Source organism: Bombus pascuorum, chromosome 12 (genome assembly GCF_905332965.1).
Source record: "Bombus pascuorum chromosome 12, iyBomPasc1.1, whole genome shotgun sequence".
Lineage (NCBI taxonomy): Eukaryota > Metazoa > Arthropoda > Insecta > Hymenoptera > Apidae > Bombus > Bombus pascuorum.
Genome location: NC_083499.1, coordinates 2,561,153 through 2,586,188, shown reverse-complemented (window position 1 = coordinate 2,586,188; position 25,036 = coordinate 2,561,153). Strand labels below are relative to the sequence as shown.

The window sequence follows — 25,036 nt, the reverse complement described above, 5'->3', positions numbered from 1 at the left end:
AAACGAATTTAAATGCCAATATAAACCCGATTTACGACGTTTCGCCTATTTCTCACTGTCGTTCTCTTTTCACAAAAAACATTTTGATTTCTGCTCCTTGATATCCCGCGAATAATAAATCCGAAAGATCGCGTGAAATATCGATCGTAATAAATAAACAAACGGGTTATAAGTCGGCCTATTAAAACCACACGTCAAACGAACGAATACTAAACTTATTGAACAAAGTGACATCGATGCGGTTGTTCACGGAAGAAAAACTGGGTTATGAAATTTCTCACCGCGATGAAACTCCATCGACGCTACAGCGCGTCTTTGCGATAGCGCTTTGCTATTGACAAGCCATCGCTGCGAGATGTTTATCGATATAATAGAAAAGCCAATGGCCATTTTTCTAGTGGCGTTTCGCGTGCCACGCTACGGAATCCGAGCGAAATACCTTGTCGATGGGCAGAGATGAAGTTTCCACCGAGCGAGCAACGAAGTTTAGATCGACTTCGATCCGACCTCTGAACAACATTGAGGATCCGATTGATTCTCAGAAACCCAATAAATATCGAGTTGTTTGGAGAGTTCGTAGTACTTTTAATCAGCCTATTATATCTTGCATATTCATTATGCACTTTTATAAAAAAAAGGTATGCTATCAACAAATGTACCAATTAATAAAAAATATCTGGCATTAGTTAATGCAGAGTGTGTGATTTTCGAAACAAAAGAGAGGCCTTCGAATTCTTCCTAAATTCCATCATGAGCTCTTCGAACAACCCAATATTATAGACTCACCGTCTCTAAAGCAATTCTAAAACAAATAGAACACACTTGACCGAGTCAAGTGATTCAAAGTAGATGAGGACTTTACTCGACAGACAAATATCTTCTGTATTCGAATGCTAAGATAACAACTGGCAGTCAATTGACCATACTTACAATAATAAATAACATCATCGTATTGTTTGCCAATTTCCTAAAGATACAACATCGTCAAGTTTCTCTTAAATCTCGCGACGTCCTACATAAACTTTGCTGACAAATCCAATAGTAAAACAGAAACACTGATCTCGACTTTATCACCGACTCCTAAATCCATAATTCTAACCCCTAAATTGAATCATCCTACACATATATTACGGAGAACAAAAAATACAGAAGTTATGATGGGAAGCTTGTTCGCTCGTCATTCAGGACACGTGACCGCGGTGGCAAGACCGATCTTTTGAATCTAAATTATCAGAGGTTAAGCCAATAAAACGTAGGGCATAACGAGAAATAATAAGTTTACGCGTCAGGTTGGAATCAAGATGAACGATAAGATCTTTTGAAAGGAAGTACACAAGGACGGAAATCCTTGGAGCTTCCTCTGGGGGATCGTCCTATATTCTTTACAAGACCGAACCCATTTTCCAGCCACTGTGCGTAAAGGAAGCGAGAGATAGGAGGTAGCCACGGGCGTGGTCATTACAGGATGAATTACGTTCATGGGGTTGCCGAGATACCCTTCGTCCTTTCGCTTCATCTTTTCCCCCTTTGGAAAGGTTTTCGATTATCTATACAATGATTTAAAATATTCCCCGATAACGTTCACGGATCAGGAAGTGACCATTTCCACTCAACGACCTCCGATCTAGCTGACTCCTCGCCTTTACCCTCTTGGAAACAAAGCGAGAACTGATATAACGTTTATACCGTCATATCGTTTGAGGATACTTAAGAAGGATGATACTCAAGAATGGTTAAAAGGAACGATGGCCGATGAATCTGATCGGAGAGAGCAGATATTTTAAATCTCACATATTTTTTGAAACGGAGCACAATGGAGATCCTTTTTTAAATGGTCTATCCAGAATTATGTATTCTTCCCGCAGTGAATAGGATCTCTTGAAATTAACGTTTCGGCCTGTAAATCGGCAAACGAAGACTTTCAACTGAATTCAAGCCCCTAATTAGCGGCTAAGTAGATCTTAAACTAGGTTACGCAAAGTTTTACCTTGCACTTTTTTTTGTAGCGGAGATATATGGTTTGACGGGAAATATAGAGACAACAAAATCCTTTTATGCGGTAGGAATTCTATTAAAAAGTGCTGAATGGTCGAATTTGCTACGGATTCACGAACTTCCGAACAATCAATCGGCTACAATCCGAACCCTGTTGTTTGAGTACCCAATACCGAGGACGCTGGTAACAATTATTTCTGACAGGATCCAACAGGGTTCTATCGATAAGCGGAACATTCGGCTAGGAACAGAGTCGATGCACAACAGATGACTAGACCAGATTACCTTGTCTTTGGCCGTACCAAGTTCCGCGAGATCGTGCCGCAATTTAGGAGAATGGCAAAGTTTTGGCTGATAGCCTCGTTCCACGTCACCCAGTTCTTAAACAAAGTTTGACCCTTACCGGTGTAGTAGACTCTACTACGTCGTTTTCTCGGCATTCAATCCTACCAACGGTCACCATTCTCGCTTCGCTGTTCTCAAATTATCGTCTCTCAAATGGTGGACTGTGAAACTCTGCTGATCAGCTAATTTTTTTCAAGTACTGGAATGAAAGGAGTACAGCACGTCATTTCGTACATTTGCGCCATTACGAAATGGTAATGACATTAAAACACGAAGAACCATTTTTAGAATTGAATCAATTAGATCTCGACGATGTCGTGACTCGAATCTCAAAGGCTCTGGTTTAGATCGATCATCGTGACAAATTGTAGGAAATGAGTCATTTGATTTCAGACGAATTTATCATGTCTTGTAATTTCAGGAAAAATAGAACCTAGTCGGTTTGGCTTCTGAGAAACTCGAGCAAATCAGATATTACTATGTAGTATCGTCGCTAGAAACTTTGTATATATATAGAAAATACGTTTCAGGATCCGTTTCAAATTCTTCTTAATTTGAACCGCGTTTTAAACAAGAGTTTTCAGAGTTTTAAACATCCCGGAAGCAATCAGTTCCATAGGACGCAGCAATTCCGATCACTCTGTTTCGCTATAGCTTCTCGATCCGCGAGCAAAACTTAAATAATTTAACCGCGTGTAATTCCCAGAAGTGGTAAGTGAAATGCCAGACTGGCGTTTCACATTGTCGTGGCGCGACTTTATGCCACCGGGTATTCTAATCTCGGTGGAATATCGTTCGTAATAACGTAGCCAATGTCATTCGCTCCTATCCTTTATTCGCCAGCTTTTTACGAGCTTCCTGTTTGTTCCTTGTAATTTTCTTTACGACTCTATTTATGCCGGTAGTAATAACCTAATTGTGACTAATTTCGGCACGTTCAATGTGCGTGAAAATAATTTTCTTACATTCTATGCACGAGGTCGTAAATCGATTGATGTTGAAATAACTCAACTGTAAGGATAGAGACTAAGTTTCCATGTTTCTATCAGTCAAATTATGTAGGTTTATTATAGCAAGGAAGTTTCTTATAAACTTCCCATTCGTTCCCTTTAGCCATCTTTATGACTTTATTCGCCATTATAGTTTCAAGACTCTTACGTCTGAAAATTATCAGTGAATAGCTGTATCACATGCGGTCGTTGCGATCATTAGAAACGCGTGAGATAGTTTTTGAAAATATGTCGTTTAACGATGCGAAGAGGAAGACTGCGTAATTTCATTTGTTCGATCTATTAATTCTCTAGTATTTATTTCCTGCATACAAAGTTTATTTTCGACGATATCGATGAATCGAATTCGTCATTTTCCTATTGACTGCTCGTTTCGTCTGTAGAAACTTTTGTCCACCGTTCGATATCACGTGTGAAAATTCATTACGAGATCTCGTCGGGAAACTTCATTAAAGAGAAGATCCGGTGCTGATACATAGTCGGGATTAGCATCATGATATCGCTTCTACTACTAAACTGGCTATGATGTCGGGCAAATCATCTTAATGAATCCGCAACATCACTGAGATTCGATATTTCGCGAGGTTCCAACTTAAACATCGTTGTCCCATCTGAACAACGCTTACGCCATTAAAATTTATTAGTAGTAGGCTGACTATTTGTTTAAACGACCAGCTTCTAAAGTTCTCGCAGTAGTTTATCGCATTCACTCGTAAAAACTTTTTCAAATGGTTCTGGCTAGATATCGCTGTTTGTACGCGATAAGTCGAAATTTATTTAATACTGGAACCACTGAAAACTAAAGTTTGTAACAAAGAAATCAAAGTGGGTGATATATAGAAAAAATATATAACGCAGAAGAGAAAGCTTCTATCTATATATCACGTTGAGAATCATTGAAATTCCTGAAAGTACACATCATCGTAAATTGGCAAAATTTCATAAGATTCCAATGAAAACTTGCAAATTGATCAGTTTCGTTATTATCCCTATGAAAATTTGCGAATTGGCCACTATGACTACTGTAATAATTTTAACCGATTAAAGATGAATAAATCTAACTGTTCTGTACTAGATAAAGAGAGATTCGAAGTTTTGAAGAAGCACACAGAAAAAAATAGAGAAAGTTTGCATGAACTCGAAGCAGTTTGTTACCTCGTTAAATTACCATAACGCTGGCGGTAAAGAGCACTATTATTTTCCCATCGCGACAAATCGCACTCTCAAGAGCAGACTGTCTTTAATTGAAGCTTCCGGTGCTCGAGGTCACCATTTCCCTCGCGATTCTTCCCAACGAGAAGTCTCCTCCACGGAGCAAGCTACGAATTCAATTTAGAACGATCGATTGGACGAGTAATTGAGATGCACCAAAAATAATGCGCCGGGAATGAAGATGGGGGATAAACGGAATATTAAGAATCTTATGAATCGGACCAGAATTGGGAAAATTATTATCTCGAGATGCAATTACTTTAAAAACAGGTGATTCAACAAGGCGATTCCAAACGGTATTACTATTTCTACATTATTCAATCTAGGATAACCCTTTTACACTAAAACCAGCGATCCACTATGATGTATATACACTACCGTTTATAATTATTATTTGAACGAAATCAATGATCGATAAACGTTTCTCTTGAATAATTTATATTTAACCAATAATATTCAAAACGGTGTTTATTATTTCAATAGGGATTTGTATGCATAAATAATATCAAGAAACCCTTGCTTAGCTTTTATAATAGCAAAGAAAACAACATACATCGGAGAGGTACATCGGCTAATTATGAATAATTATGTGCAGTACTATGTATGTTCTGAGTTTTGCTATACACGAATAACAAGAGACAACAAAAACAGCTGCATAAATTTTAATAATAGCAAAAGCTACAAGTCTAATACAATTTGCAGATCATTTTTGGTTGTTAAACCGTGGACAGATATTATTCTTTCATTATGTCTGCATGCTAACGAATACGTACCAATGAAGAAAGATATACCACAAAATGGTTTCGATAAGAAACTGTTGAAATATCATATGATCAAGTATGAGCAATAGATATACCAGATAAACAGCGAAGACAGAAAGACTAGAGTATTTATCGGATACACCGGATCTATACTATAGAATTCTTGAGATGGCGCGATTGCAGGTTATAAGAAGGTTTCACACGAACACGAAGGCCATTCGTATGTTTGGTACGTGAAGCTCGAAACGAACGTCGAGGCAGCGACCTCGAAAGGCTACAAAGTAAATTCCATCGTAACACGCGATGTGGCCTAATAACTAATTATATTCCCGATAACGCTGGATTATCGAGTAATTATGCGTATCGCGATGAAGAAAGAAGAATAAAAAAACGCGAACCCGAGAAGAAGGTAATTTCTTTGTGTGGAGCGGATCAAAAAGCTGCGAGTCGTTCTCAATTACTTCGATTCATATCGTAATGAACCACGAAAAGACCTACGGCTCAAACGCTGTAAATTTCGTTTAACGTTCGTTTGTAATTGGCATTTTTGAGCGGATCGAAGCTTACGGAGACGTGTTACGAATATTATTCGAATGGAGAAGCTCGTGTAACAGAAAATACCGCAAAGGAATTTGCATTAATTTTTTTGTTCTTCTTGCTGAATGAATACTTGCTCACGAATACTCTGTCATTTTAAAAAATCGAATCTTATATACACTGGTAACCATAAGTATGCTATTAAATATAGCAAAATTTATTAGAGTTTTCTAAGAAATGTAAGTAATAGGTGTCCTAATATTTATGCTTGACGGAGTATTGTGTTTCAATGTTTACTATAGATCGGAATTTTCAAACCATTCCATCACTGCCAGATTTGTATCTAAACCTTGTGAAACAGTATTTCTAAATGTTAGTGAACGTCAGACCGTGTATTCATTAAAACGATCAATCATCGAAATTCCTCGATTTACCCAAGGCACAGCAGAACAAACCCGTAATTCGTCACTCCATAATGGTGTTCAATTATCTACAAAAGCAACGAGCCTATTCAACGATATATAAAATAAGAGAAGATAGTGCTGATAGAACGGGTTCAAGCAATGTAGTTTATTAGAGGGAATAGCGAAACAAAGGACAGGTCCATGAATCATAGGGCAAAGTTTAGAAAAGGACGAAACTAAAAGAAGGAAGAAAGGACGAAAAACCTGAAATATATTATCCCATAAGGCTACGCGGTATTTCAACGATGTTAGCCGTAACCGCGAAAAAAAACAAACACGATATCCTGTTTCTATTGTCTCTCGATCCTGCACTACCTCGGAGTCCACACCAATTTCGCACGACCCTGCCCAAACCAGCCACGAGGCACCAAAAAGCCCTAAAAAATTCAATAGACAGAAAGAATTTTCAGCTATGTTCACCTAAAAACCTACTCTTTTGGCATCTACCACCGTAGATCTCTTCTAGTGCGCACAATTATCCGTAAGGAAGTTAAAACAATCACCTTGGCAAGGCAGGAGTTCGTGCGCTTTAAAGCTTCAGAGGAATATTAACCGCCTACAGAATTTACAATCAGAGACATTTATCTCGTGCACCGTATGGCTCGTACAAACGATCGTTACGGTGTTAAAGAAGAATAGATGGAAGTAGAAGGAAAAGGAGAAAAAAAATTGAGATGTTGAAAAGGAGAAAATATGAAGAGGGGAAAGAAACGCGAGAAAGAAGAACAAAATAAGCTATCGAGTCGCTTTATGCGCGACACTGTGCGCGTATCACAAAAGACGAGCGTGGAAACAAGTTCCAGGGGAGCTGGTGGCACTCGTCGAGTTAATAATACGTTTCCGGTGTTTTTCACGGCGAAAGGTATCGTGGTACAGGCGAGCTGCCCGTGCGAAGCTTAAAAAGGAATCGCCGCCCTCAATGGCGACCCGAGAGCTTTCTTATTTGCCTTTCGGCCGCACAGATACGCGGCAGTCGGTGACACGGATTTCCTGCCTGATATATGTGTATCTCTTGCCTCTCGTGCAAAAGCGTGACCTTCGGTACGACCCGATTTTCCAAAGCCCCGTTGCCGAGACATTCTTGCCAACTGCGACACGATTCGTTCCGGTAACGGCCGTAAAGAAACTGTTCGACGGCCTTTCGCAAGGCAGACGATGGCCATTAAAGACACTCGCCGCGTGCACCGAACTCTCTTGGCTCGAGATGTGTGATTTGCCCGGCTCGATGGAGCCTGCGCTTGAATACAGGAATTTAAATACCGAGTTTTCGGAGTTCTACTTTGGTGCAGTGTTGTTCTTTTTCAGATCGTTAAGATGTTTTAGAAGAGTGATGACAACATCATCTTATTTCTGAGAGTATCATTGACGTTTCATAGTAAAAATTCGTCGACCGTTTGAAATGATAAATAAATAGTAAATAGGAATAGCGAATATTAATTAGTACATTCGATTCAAACTGTAAAACGTGAGGATTATTTCAGTAACTTTAGTAAAGCAGATATATTCGAACTCATGTAATACACTCACAGAATTGCTACATGATGGCATTTTTGTATAACCCGCGTTATTACAATTAACCTGTCTTGCTAATTATTGTATATGTTAGATAATTCGTGACTTGTATTATCTCGAAATACGCATACAACGATGTAACTGAATTCGTTGAGATTGGAAAAAATATTTACTTAAAACTAGCGATACTTGTTTTAGAAATTTAGTTAAGATGTCGACCAACGTTTTACAAGAAGAAGATCTAAAAGTGAAACTGACTCGATTAAGCAACTTTCCCTGCAGACGTGTCTTATCTTTTCGCGACAAAACAGAAACTTTAATCACCTCGCGATTAAACGGAAACTTTAATTACAGGAATAACACAGAGCTCCTTCTTTTCCTCAAATAGCAAGATATTTCGTCTTCTTTTTCTATCATAAATCTAAATCTAATAAACAACAAGGAATCTTAAGCATCCTCGTCTAGAAGCTTCCGAACAACCCGCATCCCTAAATTCTCGGACCCCTCCATGAATCAGCCCGTGTACGCAAGCACATTTATCAGTTCCTGCGTGTCTGTTGCTTCGTGTTTTCCATTACGGTTTCACCGTGGAACGAAACGCAGACTTTTCGCCTGGGCATTTGTTATTCGAAGACAATAACACTCGCCTTCGACGAACGATTAAAACCAGATTTAATCCGCGTGATTTCCATCGCCATTCGTCTTTAATACAGGATAAATGGAGCGTACCAGCTGAACCATTCACCAGCCGAGAAATTATGCGACTCTTTGTTTTCGGTTATACCGGTCCGGTTGCTCGTAATAGATTCACGCTTAAACTGTACATAAGTACGTCCATTTATCGCAGTTTACAGAAGCCTGAGCCCGCCTATACATGCCGGTACCGGCTATTTGTTTCGAGCGGTCATCGCAGACGCGCCGTAAGCCGGCTGGAATTTTCGCGGTTCGTGGCTTTTCGTTCCAACTCGTCGACACCACGACTTTCTACTCTCTGCTCGTGGTAGCGCGGAACCAACGTACGAGTGTAGTTTTGGCTTCGTTTAAAGTAAGGAAATGAAAATTTCGCGCATCGCCAAGTTGCCTCGAGCATGCCACGATAAACATTCGCTGTTTACAAATCAAATTTTACAGTTTTAATGCTTAGTTTCATCTGCAGGCGAGATTATTTATTTGGTTATTTATTCGCGGCATAAGCGTAGATACATGTAATTCTTTTTATCTCATAGAGTTAGTTTAATAGAGATGTACGAAATTGTGTTTCGCAATAGTATAGCGCGAACGGATCTTTGCCAATTTTATATACACGAAACGTTTCTTAATTTTTACCAAACTCTGGTATAAATTCTCGTAGCGAAGAAAGCAGAGAAATTTAGGAAAATTTTGTAAACAGGAAACTTCTGAATTTGCCAAGTATTGGCGTTTTTTTACAAAATCTTCAAAAGAAATACGAAACACTTAAGAAATCGTAGAGACCTCGGAAATTTTAATATCGTGGATATTTCAACATTAAAACAAACGATATTTTCACAATTCCTAAGAAGATGAAAAGGTACGTATTTAGCCTCAAAATCAAACAACTTGGAAACATGCGGTTTCTCGAGTTCTTTTGTAATCTCCATACGCATTCTCCATACTTTTACACACTCAACTTACCCGCAAAAGTGCAAACATCGCCAGACTACCCACAACACAATACAACGCCGAGAAAGGAAAGAAACTGTTTCAATTCTGCAAGTTTCAATCGGGCAAGATTTTCAATTGGCCCGCTATTTTGTTGCGTCTCGTCAAATCGAAGAAGGTTCCAGCTGGATATGTGGGTCGGGGGAGCTCCAGAAATTCGCGCGAAAATGGAATAAGAACGATTATAAGACGAGGAGAACCGTCCCGTTTTCTCCGCTGAATTTCATTATGCCGGGCGAAATTGGATCCCGCCGATCAATTACCCGGCTCGAGAGAGACGTTCTCGCGAGTCTGCAGCCACTCCGGGATCTGAATGGTTCTCACGGCCGATTAACGTTCGTCGAAAATCTTGCCGGTTGCAGCCGCGTATCCGCTTCCTCTCCCTTAGCTTTCCCTATACTGAAGCGCCTCACGTTCGCCCTAGACGTACGCTGCAACGTACGACTAGGCACGATGTTTCGTCACGTTCCTCCTTTCGAAACGCTCGGTTAGAATGCTTCGAGAGTCTGTAAGCGAAGGAAAGAATTCCAACAGTTTGCATAGAAGGTTAGATGGAGAGTAACGAGACGTGCTTTGGAAAACGACGGCTGCACTTGATCAAAGTTGAATCAGATGGGCTACTTGGTAGCAATACAGGTGTATAAATTGAATCTTTTGATGAGTATACAGTGGCTCGTGAAGGTATTCAAACAGTTACCATAGAAAAATTTTCGGGATACATTTTACAATTCCATTAGGAGAGCGAGGAGACAGAATCGTACTGAGTATATCAGAAACATGTGAAAACAATATGGAAATGTAGTGCCAATAAAATTTCAAATTGTTTCGTGTAATACACGTAATATGTTCGTAAAAAGTTTCTGTAAATGCTCGACTATCTTCGTGAAAACCTATACGCGTGTGTATGTTGAGTACACGAACATTTAGGAGAAGTTTAGTTAACTCTTCCATCTTAGATTCTTTCGTAGAAGGTTCTGTTGTGGAAGTATAACACAAAAGAACAATAGAATAACTTACACCGGAGAGGAAGAACAATGTTAATTTGAAGATGGTCAAAGATCGTGAGTGAGCCTATGGACTAGAAAACTAGTAGATCATAAATTCGTATCCTGATATTTTGACCTCTCTCATAAAATATTTCTCACCTTTTTACGTTACTGTACAGACAAGAAAGAATATGTCACATAGTTGGCTTATATTTGTCGACATACGCTGTTTTGTATCCTCAACTTCGCGATAAGAAACACAATAAACCACTTCCCTCAGTTCCGAAAGAATGTGTGGATGTACGTATATCTTCGACAATTTTTGTCGTATGATATTTTAGGTATAAAGGAACGTGCTATCTCTAGGAAAAGAGTGGCAAAAAGCAGGAAAAATCCAGAGAAGATGGGAACGTAGACACCGTGGTGTAACGCCGCCGCGATTCCGCCCATCGGTGGCTCTTTATTCACAGAGTTTGGTTTTCATTCGCTTTGCAATTCAATCCGTCGAATCTCGCGGGATATTCTCTGTCTGTCTCCGCGTCCCTTTCAACGTTCTCAATCGTCGTTCCAACGGCGGCAAGGTTACAGCCCCCGATATTCGGGAACCTAACACCGTTCAGCTTATGCCAGCAGCCAGAGGCATCGAATTAATGATTCCCTGCAACACTCCGTTCAACTCTGAGACACACATATAGCATCCGAGAGTATGGTAATTTGGTATCTCCCGTGATATATCCAGTCTCGAAATGACAACAAGACAATTGCCTCGCGGTTTCATCTAGAATGTAAACCAGCCTCCGGAGAAACTGGAGAGAAAGTTTTATATCGTTTTTGTAAATGTAGAATACTTTTTTAAAATTGAAGTCGTAAAAAAATTTGATTAATATTTTTAGGAATCGAATATTTTTAAGGTCACAGTAGGTTTAACTTTAGAATAGTTGCTTATTAGTTCTTATCACTATTTCTTGACCAATTGGATTGTACAAATTTTCTGAAGAAGTTTGGAGAGTTTGGAGTATTTATAACACTATGAAAGGCTGTCTTTTTTCTTGAATCTTGTAATTTCTTTCTTGTCCCTGTTTTGAATAATTAAATTTTATGACACATCTACTATTTTAATACAATTTTTGTATCTCGACAAAGCAATATGTAAATTGCTTTATTTATGTTTTTCAGTAATTCTGTGTTTCATATAACTTTTTACATTTGAGTTAATATGGATCAATTCGTGTGAATCGTAAGTGAAGTTAAAGAACATATAACAATAAAAATAAATATCGCTTAACACATTGAAGACCAATGATATAGCATATATACCATGCAGTATCTCGTCGTAATGACCGACAACACCTGCATGTCATTAGTAATTTCAATTAATTCTCAGACAACAGTCAGAAACATCATAATATAGGTATTAATTATTTTTGCAGTGATTGTAGATATAATTCAGATTTATGTTTGAGAGAGTGTTTCAAGAATTACCATAAGTATTATTTATGATTTATATTACTTTAACAAATTTTTTTTATTTAACTATACGTATAAATTTTCATATTTTAGAAAATTTTTATATTTTGTATGTATGTGTGTCTGTTCTGCCTTGTAAGTATAAATAATGTTTATACTTTTGATTCATACTTTTGATACATACATGTTATATAATTTTCTCATTCTTGAAATAAGTATCATTACATTACATATACACTATATTTCATGACATGTTTTTCAATAAAAATGATCTAAAATGGGCTTTTTCTTTATTCCTACATTAATCAATTTCACTTATTTTTTATTATAAACTTGTAAAAGTTTTCCATCATTCGGAAGAGTTTTGTTCAAAGTCACCGGTCTCGATCGTGAAAACTTATTTCAGTATGTAACAGAAAGAACCATATGTACTAACTTTCATTTCATAAAAATGTAGGAAAATATTGCACACCATTGTTCCGGAACAAGGCCACAAAAAAAACATACCATAAGCCAAAAATTCAATGCTGATGAAAGTATAATGAGAAGTACACCAATGAAATTCCAAGAACAGACTCTTCTTTCTCTCACTTTCCATCCGCCTTAGCTTAACATCTTACTCAAGACTTACGACGCAGCAATTCTCGAAAGTGTTCCACCCCAGTCTCTTTCCAAGAACTGATGCAGAATATCCACGGTCGCATTAAGTATTCTTTTACGTACAAATTTTGCATACAGAAACGCCGTGCCATTTTATCCATGACGTTTACGCTATCTTCTGGTATTTCGACCAGACCTAACATTCGACGTACGTTAAATCGATACCTATTCGTACAAAAACAGTTTGCATTTAAAATTCTGTTTAAAAAAAAGTTTGTAATCACTATGCTTCTGTTTCACAGAATCTACAAAAGTAGAAAGACGTCAGCTTAGAATACTGTTTGGTAAAAAAAAATCTATTATAATGAAAGAAACGGTACATTCGTATCTACGACTAGACGCTAACTATATTAATACAAATTCGTATTTTTATGAATATAACTAAAAAGATGTAAAAAACCTAGGTACTAAATTCTTTGTCCTACTATGCATTATAGAAAGTATTATTTTTGATATTCTATACATTTTCGCACCTTTCAATTTCCTAATAACGTCGTACCTAATAGTCTACCTAATAACGTTAATTCTGAATTAATTTTAGAATTAACAAAATATTTATATAATCAAAAAACTGGTTCCAGACCCTCCATTGCAAGTATCACAATAAAGAAACGCACGAAATAACGTCAGCTTTGTCCCCGATCCGCCACGATGTAATCCTTAAAACGCATCTTCTCGGTCATCAACCGAGTTCTCTCGAATACAGAGGTTGCAAACGGTTGAATAGACAGGCTGGTTGGAGGTTGGCCTAAATTTCCCACGACGAAAACGCCAGCTACGGGCCGTGCTGGCTAGAAACCGTGCGGACGAAAGAGTATTTAGCCCCGGGCGACAGAAAGTCTAGGATCGGTACTACATCGTCCAAGGGAAGAAACCGCTCCCTATACAGTCGCCTACACGTGCATGCATGGGACAGGAGAACGAAAATACCTGGCGAGCCTCGGGCTACGGAACACCTATCGACGGCCCTTTTCACCCTCGCAAATTTCCCTGCCAGAACAGAAACCCGACCGAAGACTAAGATCCTTCGATGAAAGGAAATGCCACTGTGTGGTTCAAACAAAACCGTTTGTATATCTCCCGTTTACTTTGTGCTTTCGTTTCTCTGTGTATTGTGTGCGTGTCTTCGCACGAAAGAAATGAAATGGGAAGTTTTGTTCGATGCTTCGTTGCTCTTGAGTTGAGTATTTATCATAGAAAAGTTTTATGCGCATACGATGTGTGTGTTATATAAAAAATTTCGAAATTTTATTACTGCTGATAAGACACAAGTCTGAAAATGTATGTGGCAGATACAAGTCGCTTATTGGAAATATATATTTAATACAAAATTAGTATACAGCATGAGCAATCATTTTAAATATATAATAAGTGTCACAGATGGTTCAATTAAATATTAAGGCTTATTAATATAATGGACTGTCGTCCAAGTGTATATATTCCTGCAGTAAATAACTTCACGAATATTTTACGAGCCATTATATCTACATTGAAGCATTGAAACAAGGTTACTTTTCTTTGGCATAGAACAATTGTGTTTGCGTGATGGAATAAATAATCGATGGAAAAAAAGCGACAAAAGGAAGTAACAAAAATTTAAAAAATATCGTCTCATCCTGTAACATCGCAATCGTCTTGTCTATTCTTGTTACGTGTATTTAAGCTTACGTATACACCGATGTATTATCGAACGAGCCTCCAGCAAGAAGCCTGGGTTTCTGCAGGGAAACTATAGGAAAAACTAGAGCACAGTTTGATCCCTCGTGACGTAGTACACGATGTCTTTGCCAGTGACGAAGAAAATCCGCTTCCGCGGTTTCACGAATCTCCGAAATGCAGTTGATCTTTTTTTTGTGAATCCTCTGATAATGTTTGCGTAATGTACGTGATAAATCCCGTTCGCTCGATCATGGATTAACCAACGAGCTGGTCGTCCAGTGAAAACGACACGCTTGTTTGTTCAACGTTCTATCCACTCCGCGATCCATAATCGCTTCTTTGCCAATCGAAAATTGCGATACCATCGTAGAAAGAAGGGATCGTAGATAAATATTGAAGGACACAATATTGTACTATCCAAAAAATTATTTCGAGATCATCCTGAGATTGTAAAATTAAAAATATCGGTTATACTTCTGTGATATCTCTCCTTTATCTCGTATTAAGTAAAAAGAACGACAAATAGGCAAAGATCCAGAGTAAGATATACAATGATCTAAAGCTCTCAACACGTTTGTACACCTGATTTAGGACTTTGACCCAACATCTATCGGAAGCATATGCCCTTGATGATTCTGATGTGCTAACAGGTGCCTATACACGTAGCAAGCTCGTCCATCAACTATCGTGACTGAATACTTTCTGATCCCCTATTCGAACACGACTTTTGCTTCTTTTTATAGATCGTATGCTGATGGACCTATACAGTGAAAAACTCGATCGAACTTTTAACAAGAAGGGGTCCTTTTCAACGGGCCACTTTTCTAGTCGACTCTATTGAAAAATTCTATTCTGGTGCCTCTAAATCGACAGAAACTGACTTCGATGAATAAAGTCAGGATACTTCATCTACGTTCTTACGTAACTCGGTCGATTTTTGCAAATTTTATCTTTATTTTTTCGATCGATCTTAACAACTTAAGTAACAGGCCTTTTTCAAGCAAAAGAGACATATTTCACAAACACCGTCAATTCTCTTTGAAATAATTTTTCTGGACATGCGAGAATCCCAAGCCTCAAAGCTTACAAATATTTTTCTACCGTAATGTATCCTCGTGAAAACTCTCTAATATGAATTAAAATATATTCTACGATTAATTTTAATCCTTCATAGGATTATCGTATAGGAACATCGTAATCTCGAAATCTCCCTAATATCCTCTCCATATACGAATTTCGTCGTACAATAACTTGCCTGACCACGCAGTTCGACGAACTAAATAGCATTTTCATTCTATTGCCTTAAGCTCGGCAACTTCTACAGCAGTTGTTAGCCACGGCTTTCATCCGATTTCCTTTTGTCTCGAAAAGAACCCCGTTCGCGACTTGACTTGCGACCACCACTTAATCCAAGTGCTCATTCTCGCGATGTCCAACATTCACGAGACACATTACAGGCCTCAGGATCGACAGCACTTGTACATCGCCGCTGATTTTCTTTCATCTTTCAGAAGCTGTGTCAACGTTCACGATCCCTTACCAATTGTTTTCTTTGTTTAAGACAAAGCGCTCTCCGGGGATTCGGGGATCCGGGGGATTTCATCAAATCAGAGTTCTTTTTAAGTGTAATAAACTTCGACATAATAAATTCACAAATTTTCATTGAAAGTATGCAAGTTATAAATTCCATTTAGCGTAAAATAAAAGAACGTAATATTTAAAGGACAGTAACAAGCGGCACGTGGATGTAAATGAAAAACTGAAGCATCGCAGTTTCGGAATGATGCGAAATGGAACGTGAGGGCTTCTGTTGCGAAACCATAGCGCACGTACTTAAACAACTACAATACAGCGGAATCTCGTATTTCAAAGAGTATCTACATTTCAACGAGCACGGTCGCGTTAACGCGACGAGCGTGCACGAGCAACCGAAATTGCGGTATTAAATTTATTTTGGGCTCGTAACTCGGACAAACCGCAACGAGAGCACCGAAGCAGTCGCAACAGTGGCTGTAGCATCACTCAGTGACAAAGCGGAAAAGAAGAGAACCGGCTGATTAAATTTAAATGGCTCGCGACGGTGGGGTCAATCGAGATTGTTCGAATAAAATAATACCAAAGAGACGGAAAACCGCAGAAAAAGAGAATACAGATATAGAAAAGGAGGGGGGGGAAAAGTAATGTTCGACCGTTCGCGGAGAGACGCGTTCGCTGTAGATCGCGTCAACGAGAGTCATAAATTCCCGTTACGATTAGATCATCGACGCCACGAAATAATCGATCCCCCATTTCGTTTAGGATAATAGAGGTGGTTGAACTGATTATAACACTGAAGTAACAGGTTACAATGTACACTTTATTCCAACAACTTTATGAACATAGACAGTTACGTTCGGTGCGTATAGATATCAGTTAAATAGATGACTGATCTAAGGGTGGAAAATCAGTCAAGAAATGTTGACTGATCTAAGGATGATAAACCAATAAAGTTCGGTGACGATGCTGTCGTAGAGGAAAACTATTGCTGGGTGTTGGTCGCCCCACCACCGGTCACTTAGGAGTGGAAATGACCGTCGATCATGGGAAAACCCGACCTTCCCATTTTTTATCTGATGGAGCAATAACGATAAGGAACGTCTCGACTTAAACATATTTTATAACAATTAAGGGTCCTAACAGTAAAATACAAATGCTTAGTTTTATGACACTTCCTTAGGATTATTGCGATCCGACTAATTATATTTCCACAGCTAGTGGCTGCCTCGACCGAGGGATGGATTCTGGGTTACGTAAAGAGTCACCGGACGTAACAAGTAATAACAATTTTTAACACTCGAAAAAATTGCGTCGTGTGAAAGCTGCACTTTGCACTTTCAACACTTGACCGACCTTTTCATAAAATTCACATTCTCGTTTATTTTACTGAAACACAAACGGATTTTTGTGTGTCATCAACCACACTTCAAACAGGATGAAATGCGTTCGGCTCTTTGTTTCATTAAATTTTATTAAAAACGATACTACGTGTGTTCTACGAATGTTTCCATCAATTTTTCGTTTTAATCCTGTCAAATGGATATTAACTAATATGTTATCAAATAGGTATTAAATAATAATAACTGTACTCAATGGCGAGGTGGTCTCTATAGTTATAATTTGTATTTCAATAAATTGCTGGTCCTGGAATATTCATCTCCGAATTATCTGGATTTTAGAACCAGCGATTATTTTATACTGTGGACACTTTATTGTAGAATTCGCTTCTTTAACTGAGCGACAATGAGAAATTATTTAAAGCTGAAATTAATATTATTGCGACGATGAAAGTTATTTCGATGTTCTTGATGCTTCTTATCAATGTCTTCGAATTAAGCAGAGATTCAAATCTGGAAGAGATTGAGTGATTTCATTCGTTACTCCCTGGAGCGTTGGTTCGAGATTACGGATGAGAATGGATGGCCGTGTCCTGCTAAAGTTAACAGAGTGTCCCTTTTGCCACAATGAGCCTCAATCGCAAAATGCAGCGTTTTTAATCTTCCATCATCGTATATTTCACAAATTTGTCACGGATACTGGAAAATATTCATTTTAATAAGACTTTAGTTGATGCACTACGCTCAACTATTATAAGTCAGAAGGTAAAATACATCAGAATAGACACAATTCATTATTTAAGTGTTTGGAAAAATTCCTTCTATCTTACTAAAAAGAATTTTGATATAAAGAAACTTTTTAAATCGAAAGAAAATTTATAAATGAAGATTACGCCATCCTCCGAATGAAGTCAGGAAAATTTATTAATTTTACTGTTAGAAATACACGTTTGAAGTTTGATTTTCTTAGAAATCAAACGAATAATCTTTATATGGCTCGTATCTCGATATGCAAGTGGTACAAATCAGTGTCCTGCCAGGCTAGTAGAATATGACGTTGCCTCGCCAGACAAGCAAGGGATATTCAACATTTATTTACATTTCTAGTTTGTTCGTTTATATCCGAGGCTCCTTTGTCTACACTTTCCACTTGTTTATCTATATTTTCGTTTTATCTCTTCGTATTTTCGCTCGTTCAATCTTTACGTAAGATCTTTACATAAGATTTCAAACACTTTTTACGGTACAAACATACGAATTCGCAGTTGCAACAGAATAGGTATCACGTATATGTTACTGGACTGCGGATGCGATTTCATATTTTCATAATTACGAAATACCATAATCAGCGCTTTACTTTAGATGTTATATATGTATTGTACATATATTTTTTTGTTTAATCTCGATAGGTAAGGTCAAAAGAAAAATATTAATATGTTTCTTTAGAGATGCGAGATATAGTAAGATGAATTCATCATGTCCAAATTGCAAAAAATGTATGATACGTTTCATCGTCATTTGCTCTAATAGACAAACATTCATATTTCACGTTTCCATCGTTGTTGAACGAAGAACGAGCGCTTTGGTGATCCTCAAGTGACTATCAGGCGGTGGCTGAGAGAGTTAGCCAAACAAAAAGGAGTTTGGTTAACCGCACGAATGTGACGCGACACAGCTGGATCGACCAGCTGATATTTCAAATATTCCATTCTGTCAGCGACAACGGTCAAGGGAGTAGGCTTGCGTCCCTTCTGGGTTGCGGACGTGGCTAATTTACATGACTTGCATCGGGCTAATTCGAGCGACGGTCGATAGCGCCAGCTAAAAGGGTTGAAACGATGTTTACTTTATTATGTAATCACAGGGAAATTCAATATTGACGGAGGCATGCCGGAAGTCGCTTTAGGAACACCTTATGGCTCTTTTAAACACCGCTGGCTACTATCTTCGTCCCATTCTTTCGTATACCAAACGATTCAAACTATTATTTCCTGAATATTATTTATGATATTACGAATGTGCGAAATTAATAATGACTTTTCAATTTTGTATATTATTAGAATACATCATTAAGAGAAAAATTCTTGGACCATTATCATTGAGATTGTCGTCAAACGAATTCTTGAATCGCGATAAACAAAATTATTGACAGAAAATTCTTCGATCGTTATAATCGAAGTTATTATCAGAAGAATTCTTCGATCGCTATGAACAAGATTATCGTTAAGAAACATTCTTGGATTACGATAAAAAAATTATCGACAAGAAATCTTTAGATCGCTATAAACAAACAAAATTATTGAGAGAAAATTGCTGCCAGAAAAGTTCTTAAATTATTATTAGTAAGATTATTAGATCGTTGGATTTTTGTTCGTTTGCTAAGGATAATAATCGAAATAGCCAATTATCTTTATCCTTATTTAGTCTACTATCTTTGTATTCATATTTATCATAAAAGGAAAAGATTAACAGAAACAGTATGCTGTATTAGAACTTATTTCACGACTCAGTGGACGTCTCGACCCCGATAAATTAATATCTCCAAGGAAGGGCATCTCGAGGGACTGCATTAAGGAACTCTGAGAGAGAACTCGTAAGACCTTCATGAGACTTTATCGTTTCGGAAAGGGACAATTCCGAATCCTATAAACGAATGAAGTGAACCTACGAACATGAAGCTTTTGGTTTCGTATAAGATTCAACTACTTTCGAGCTCGTTCGATAGCTCTTCCTTTCCAAGTTATCGTACATCTCTGCTTTTCTAAAATAACACGATTTTATAAAAAGCTTATTTTATTTTTCTCGTGGATATAAGAATAAGAAAGATTCGGTAAATTCGAAATCTCGATGTTTTAAAAGAATTCGTGGCACAAGAAAATACCAGAAGAGCGTCCTTTACCCGTTACCGATAAAGAGGTGTGTTTTCTGCGTGCAGGCGTCTCGCGAGGAGAACTCACTCAAGCACACAATGGCCTCGAAGCTACAAAAGGAAAAGTTGAATACGAAATGTCACGAAACGACCACGATACGGGCCGCTGCGTAAAACGAATTTCCTCGCCTCTGTCGAGGACAACGGCTTCGGCCACAGCAACGACGTTTTAGTGGAACAATAGCCGTTATACGTCTCGATTTCCCCGCTTTGTCAATGTATACGTTTCCACGCGAACAGATAGAGTATCTGCACGGAAAGTCGTGGACGGCCTGTTTTCCGCTTTATGACATTTCTGACGAGCTGGACATCACACGAGTTTAAGGAAGATACGAAACAATTATCGTCAGTATACATAATGTTTCGTTTCGATCATACGTTAAGATCTCCCTTATTGTTGAAACATTAAAATTCCTGCTTATTAAAACTAAATTGAAATTGAAACATAAGCATTCGAAGCTGTTCTTACATTTATTTCTACCTTAAGGCTAACTGCAGGAAATAACAAGGCAGTAGAATGACTTGGCTTATTGATTTATGGAGATATATATATATATATATATATATATATATCGGGTGGTCGTTAAGACTTGGGTTAGGGGTGTGAAATGAATCTTCACCGGAATTATTCATCGTTGTCATATAATCGAAGTAGCGTTTATTAACACAAGTATGGATGTTACAAGATTGGCAAGTGGCCGCGGTAATTAGACACTAATGACAATGACCTTAGGTTCGATAACGAATCCGCGGTCAACGGGATAACAGATGTACTTTGCTCCAAAGTCTAAGTCGGACTCGACTTACTTCTCGCAATACAAGGATTACTTGACTGGCTCTTTATTGAAACGTAGATTATTCACCGATCGTACAATACACTAGATAACTGATTAATGAGACTGCAAAAAATGGAATGACTTTCCATCACGAAGACGCTGCTGAGGAAAACTATGATGGGGTGTGACTAAGGGCACGAGATCATCGGATTCGTCGAAGAAAGCCTCCGCTCGGAAGGTGAGGAAAATGGACGTTGCTGTTAATTGGTTAATTTCTATGTTGGTGATTAGAAAAGGGTGCTAGCCGCCCTTGAGAGAGAGTTCCTAGCGGGAAGCGTCGTACGTGAGGAAAGCAGATCTCCCGTATCTTCCCGTAATAGGTGACAGATTTACGGGCTGATAGAATAAAGACTGTTTGTCAATTTGAAGAATCTTAGTTAACTAAATCCTAAGATTTATAGCAGGTCCTCAGGCTAGCTGGACATATACTGTGAATGCATCGACATCTGACGATCATCTTGCCCGAAGAATAGGGTCTGTGTGTGACGAGCCACGGGGCCGTTGGAATATTTACTGTTAAGTCGTATCTCTTATCTCAAATCTTGAACAATTGTGTTTAGGTTATTTTGTAAAGGCTACGGTATTGGGGGTTTTCCAAGTAATTCCAACGGGAGGGGGGGCGGTGTCCTTTCATCTCCGACATATATATATTATACGTACAAATGTAACAGCAAGCTAACATCTTTAAAGTCAGTGAAATTAAAATAATTCGGAATTCATTTCAACGTGAAAGTTCAGAAAAGTATTTCTCTCTCTTTTTTATATATATACATATAGAGTGTTCTACAATGTACTGAAAACACATCCTAAGAAACGTATGTAATCATAGTCTTATTTTATGTTTTACGATGAAAAGTTTCCTTTCGTTAACAAGTGATTCGATCGCATCGAGGAACGATCAAAGCGATGGTTCTCGCGCGCAAATCCAAGAGCACCATATCGTTGTTTCCAACAAACGAAAGACTTGGATATACGGGTAAAGAGAATTTCGAGGACAAAGAACTTCCTGACTAATTCTGAATAATTTAATAAGCGAAGATCAAGTCTGCGCGACCTGGCACCAATGACGTATCGCTTTATAACAAAGAAAATTTATCAACGTCAATTTGTCGCGCTGTTGACTATAGATACGCTTCTAGCGACGCGCACGAGAAAGAAAAGAGGAAAGAAACAGAGAAAGAAAAAGGGAAGAGAAAAAAAGAAAAAAAGAGAGTGGCAGAAGGATACTTAAATCTCGGCGCACAGCCGTTATCGTTCAATTATGTGAGGACATAATGGAACGAGGATTAATTACAGATCTTTTTCCCGTCCGTTTCGAGCAGTGTTCGTCGAGTCGCGTTCTTTACCAACGCGTGTGGAATTATATAATTTCAATCTGTCGTGACGTGAACAGATTTTTTGTTGCGCCGCGCTGGGTGAAATTTCCTTTCAAATTCGCTCTGATTACGTGTCGTATGGAAAATAGACCTGTTTTGTATATACAATGGAATTGTTTCAACGATTTACTCTCTTTTATTATGGCGATACGTGTATATGCGAAACAAAAGAGAGAGAAGTACTTTTCTGAACTTTCACGTTGAAATGAATTACGAGTTATTTTAATTTCACTGACTTTAAAGATGTTAGCGTGCTGTTACACGATTTGTACGTATAATAAGTACAACGTAACAAGAGGAGATTGATTAAGCTTAAATTGAGTTATTACGTTATCCAACTGTATCTGAACTGGCGTTTCACATTGTATCTAGAGCATAATAAAGCCGCTCAAAGCTGAGAAAAAATAATAAAGGACAACGAGGGGAAAGAAAAATCGATGCTTCGGACTTGATAAAGCAAACGATTATCCGTGTAAAAAAACAACCATAATGCGAGTAGGGAGTCCAGTATAAATATACCAGGAACTTGGAACGAACTATTTGAATCGCGTTACCTATTTTTAAAGCGAAAAATTACCAATTTCTTCGAATACTGTTCGTAGAAGATTAAACGAGAATTAATTATCAGTGATAATCCAAGCGATTATTCAGCTTGTCTGACCACCTGCTATCCTATTCTACTTGTCCGTCCAAGTACACTCCCGCTGTTCGTGTAACCCAAACACAATCCTATTCTACTACCTGTTCACACGCAGTCCTATTCTACTCGGCTGGCCAGCCACCATTTCTACTCCTTCCGTCTGATAAGATACTGTCCCATTCCTCTTCTACGCTCAGCGGAGACACCGTGTTCCGCTCTAGTTTTCCACTCTTTCAGGTGACCCAGTAACCGAAATTTATCTCACTAATCTAAATCATCCTTCATACGTAATTCCACATCCGTTGAAACAAATTAATCCAAAACTCCGACCTGAACAACTTGTAAATAAATATTTTTCCCAATTGTTCAATATATAAAATACATTTAACTCATCTATCGATTTGAATATTTCCAATTAAAAATTTTCTCTGGCTATTCAATATACGATATAAAAGACAAAACCGACTTATATTTAAGAAACTTATACTAAACTTAAACCTAATCATACAGCTTACAAAACTATTATCTTGCCCATTCAATTGTTCGGTCTTCTGCTAAGACTAAAACAAATCAACGCGAAAATTCAAACTGAACATTTCCAACCAAACATTTTCCCAATTACTATACTCATAAAGGATGCAAAACCAGCCATTATCTTCTTCTTGCGTGAAATACACTTCTTACGATACTAATACCGTGCAAACGACCGTACTTGCAGTTCCCCCGTTGGAAGTGAAGATAATCGGGTCGAACCAGCCGTTGTCGGCGGGCAAGAGGTACGAGCTGGTATGCACCACTTCCGGCTCCAGGCCACCGGCTACGGTAACCTGGTGGAGGAACGATCAGCGTTTGGTAGAGACCAAGGAGACTGTAAGTAATGGTACCAAGACAAGTAAAACAGTATGGAACGTTCGCGAAGATCGAGTTGGCTATTCCCTGGTCGAGCGTAAATCGAAGTCAGGTCTCTTAAATCAGTGAAATATCTCGCGAATCGAAATATATACTTGTCCAGGGAAACCGTTTGGAAGAAGGAAACGGAGGAAGAGAGAGCATCGTTGAAATCTCAAGTTGTTCGTGAATCGATATAATCATCCATAAGTATTCGAATACTTTCGAATTATTACAAATATATAAGATATACTTCAAACGAATTTAATTTAATTTTGATCCGTGATCTTGTCTCGAGCAAACAATATGTGATTGGCAAATATTGGTAAATAGCTGATACTGATTAGTATAAATAAAAAAGTAATAATCGAAGGTAGATGAAAATTAATCCTGCGGAGACACCTGAGTCAAGTTTTTGATATATTTTCTTCCTGGGTCTAGAGTATATGATATTGAAATCTCATTCTTTCGCTATTATATTAAAGACTAATACTGTCTCGTAATATACAACAAATTTGATTATTTGCTATTCAAAATTGGATTTCACTCAAATAACTCTACCTTACTTGAACTTTCAAGATATAATAAACGTATTAATCTTTTAATCAAATTGAACCAGATATCGAAATACACATGGACGGCAGTGTATCTGAAGATGATGTACCGTGAATATCGCTTTTCTGTGGGAGACTAGTCACGCGGGAACTCGTGTAGATGGAGGAAGTAGAGAGTCGAACAGAGTAAAACAGGGTGGACGTAAGATTCGATTTAGCATCGTCGAAGCACTCAGCATAACTTGTAATCCCTACTTGGCGTGGCCTCTTAGAGCAGCTGTAAAATACGTTGTTCTCCGCGTGCGTGTACTTGGCGCGTGTTCCGTCGTCGTGTACCGGTCCGTTTGCGATAGCGTGCCAGGATATCGTTATCACGAGCTCACGTGTGCCACGGCTTAAGCCACGTTAAAAGCGCCATTAGACGGCGAATAATTTAAATCGAGAGCAAACCAGCGACGTGATAACGCTGCTGCTACCCTCGCGACTCCATGCTCTCGTTACGGCCGCGTAATTAAGGGAAATCGACCGGGTCATGAGAATCGGGAATATACAACGACCCGACCATTAATTAGCCCCGGACGGAATGTCCTTCGTTGAAAAACAATGGCCAGCCTCGGGGATTTGGACACGATTTAAGAGACGTTTCGCCTCG

General features: G+C 38.4%; 1 protein-coding gene across 1 annotated transcript in view; it reads left to right on the top strand.

Annotated features, from left to right (window-relative positions):
* LOC132912605 (neural cell adhesion molecule 1-like) overlaps positions 1–25,036 on the top strand; it is a 296,634-nt gene that overhangs the window by 254,567 nt on the left and 17,031 nt on the right. The window contains exon 6 of the mRNA XM_060970151.1: positions 23,661–23,812. Coding sequence (XP_060826134.1) covers positions 23,661–23,812 — 152 coding nt within the window. The remainder of the gene's footprint in view (positions 1–23,660; positions 23,813–25,036) is intronic.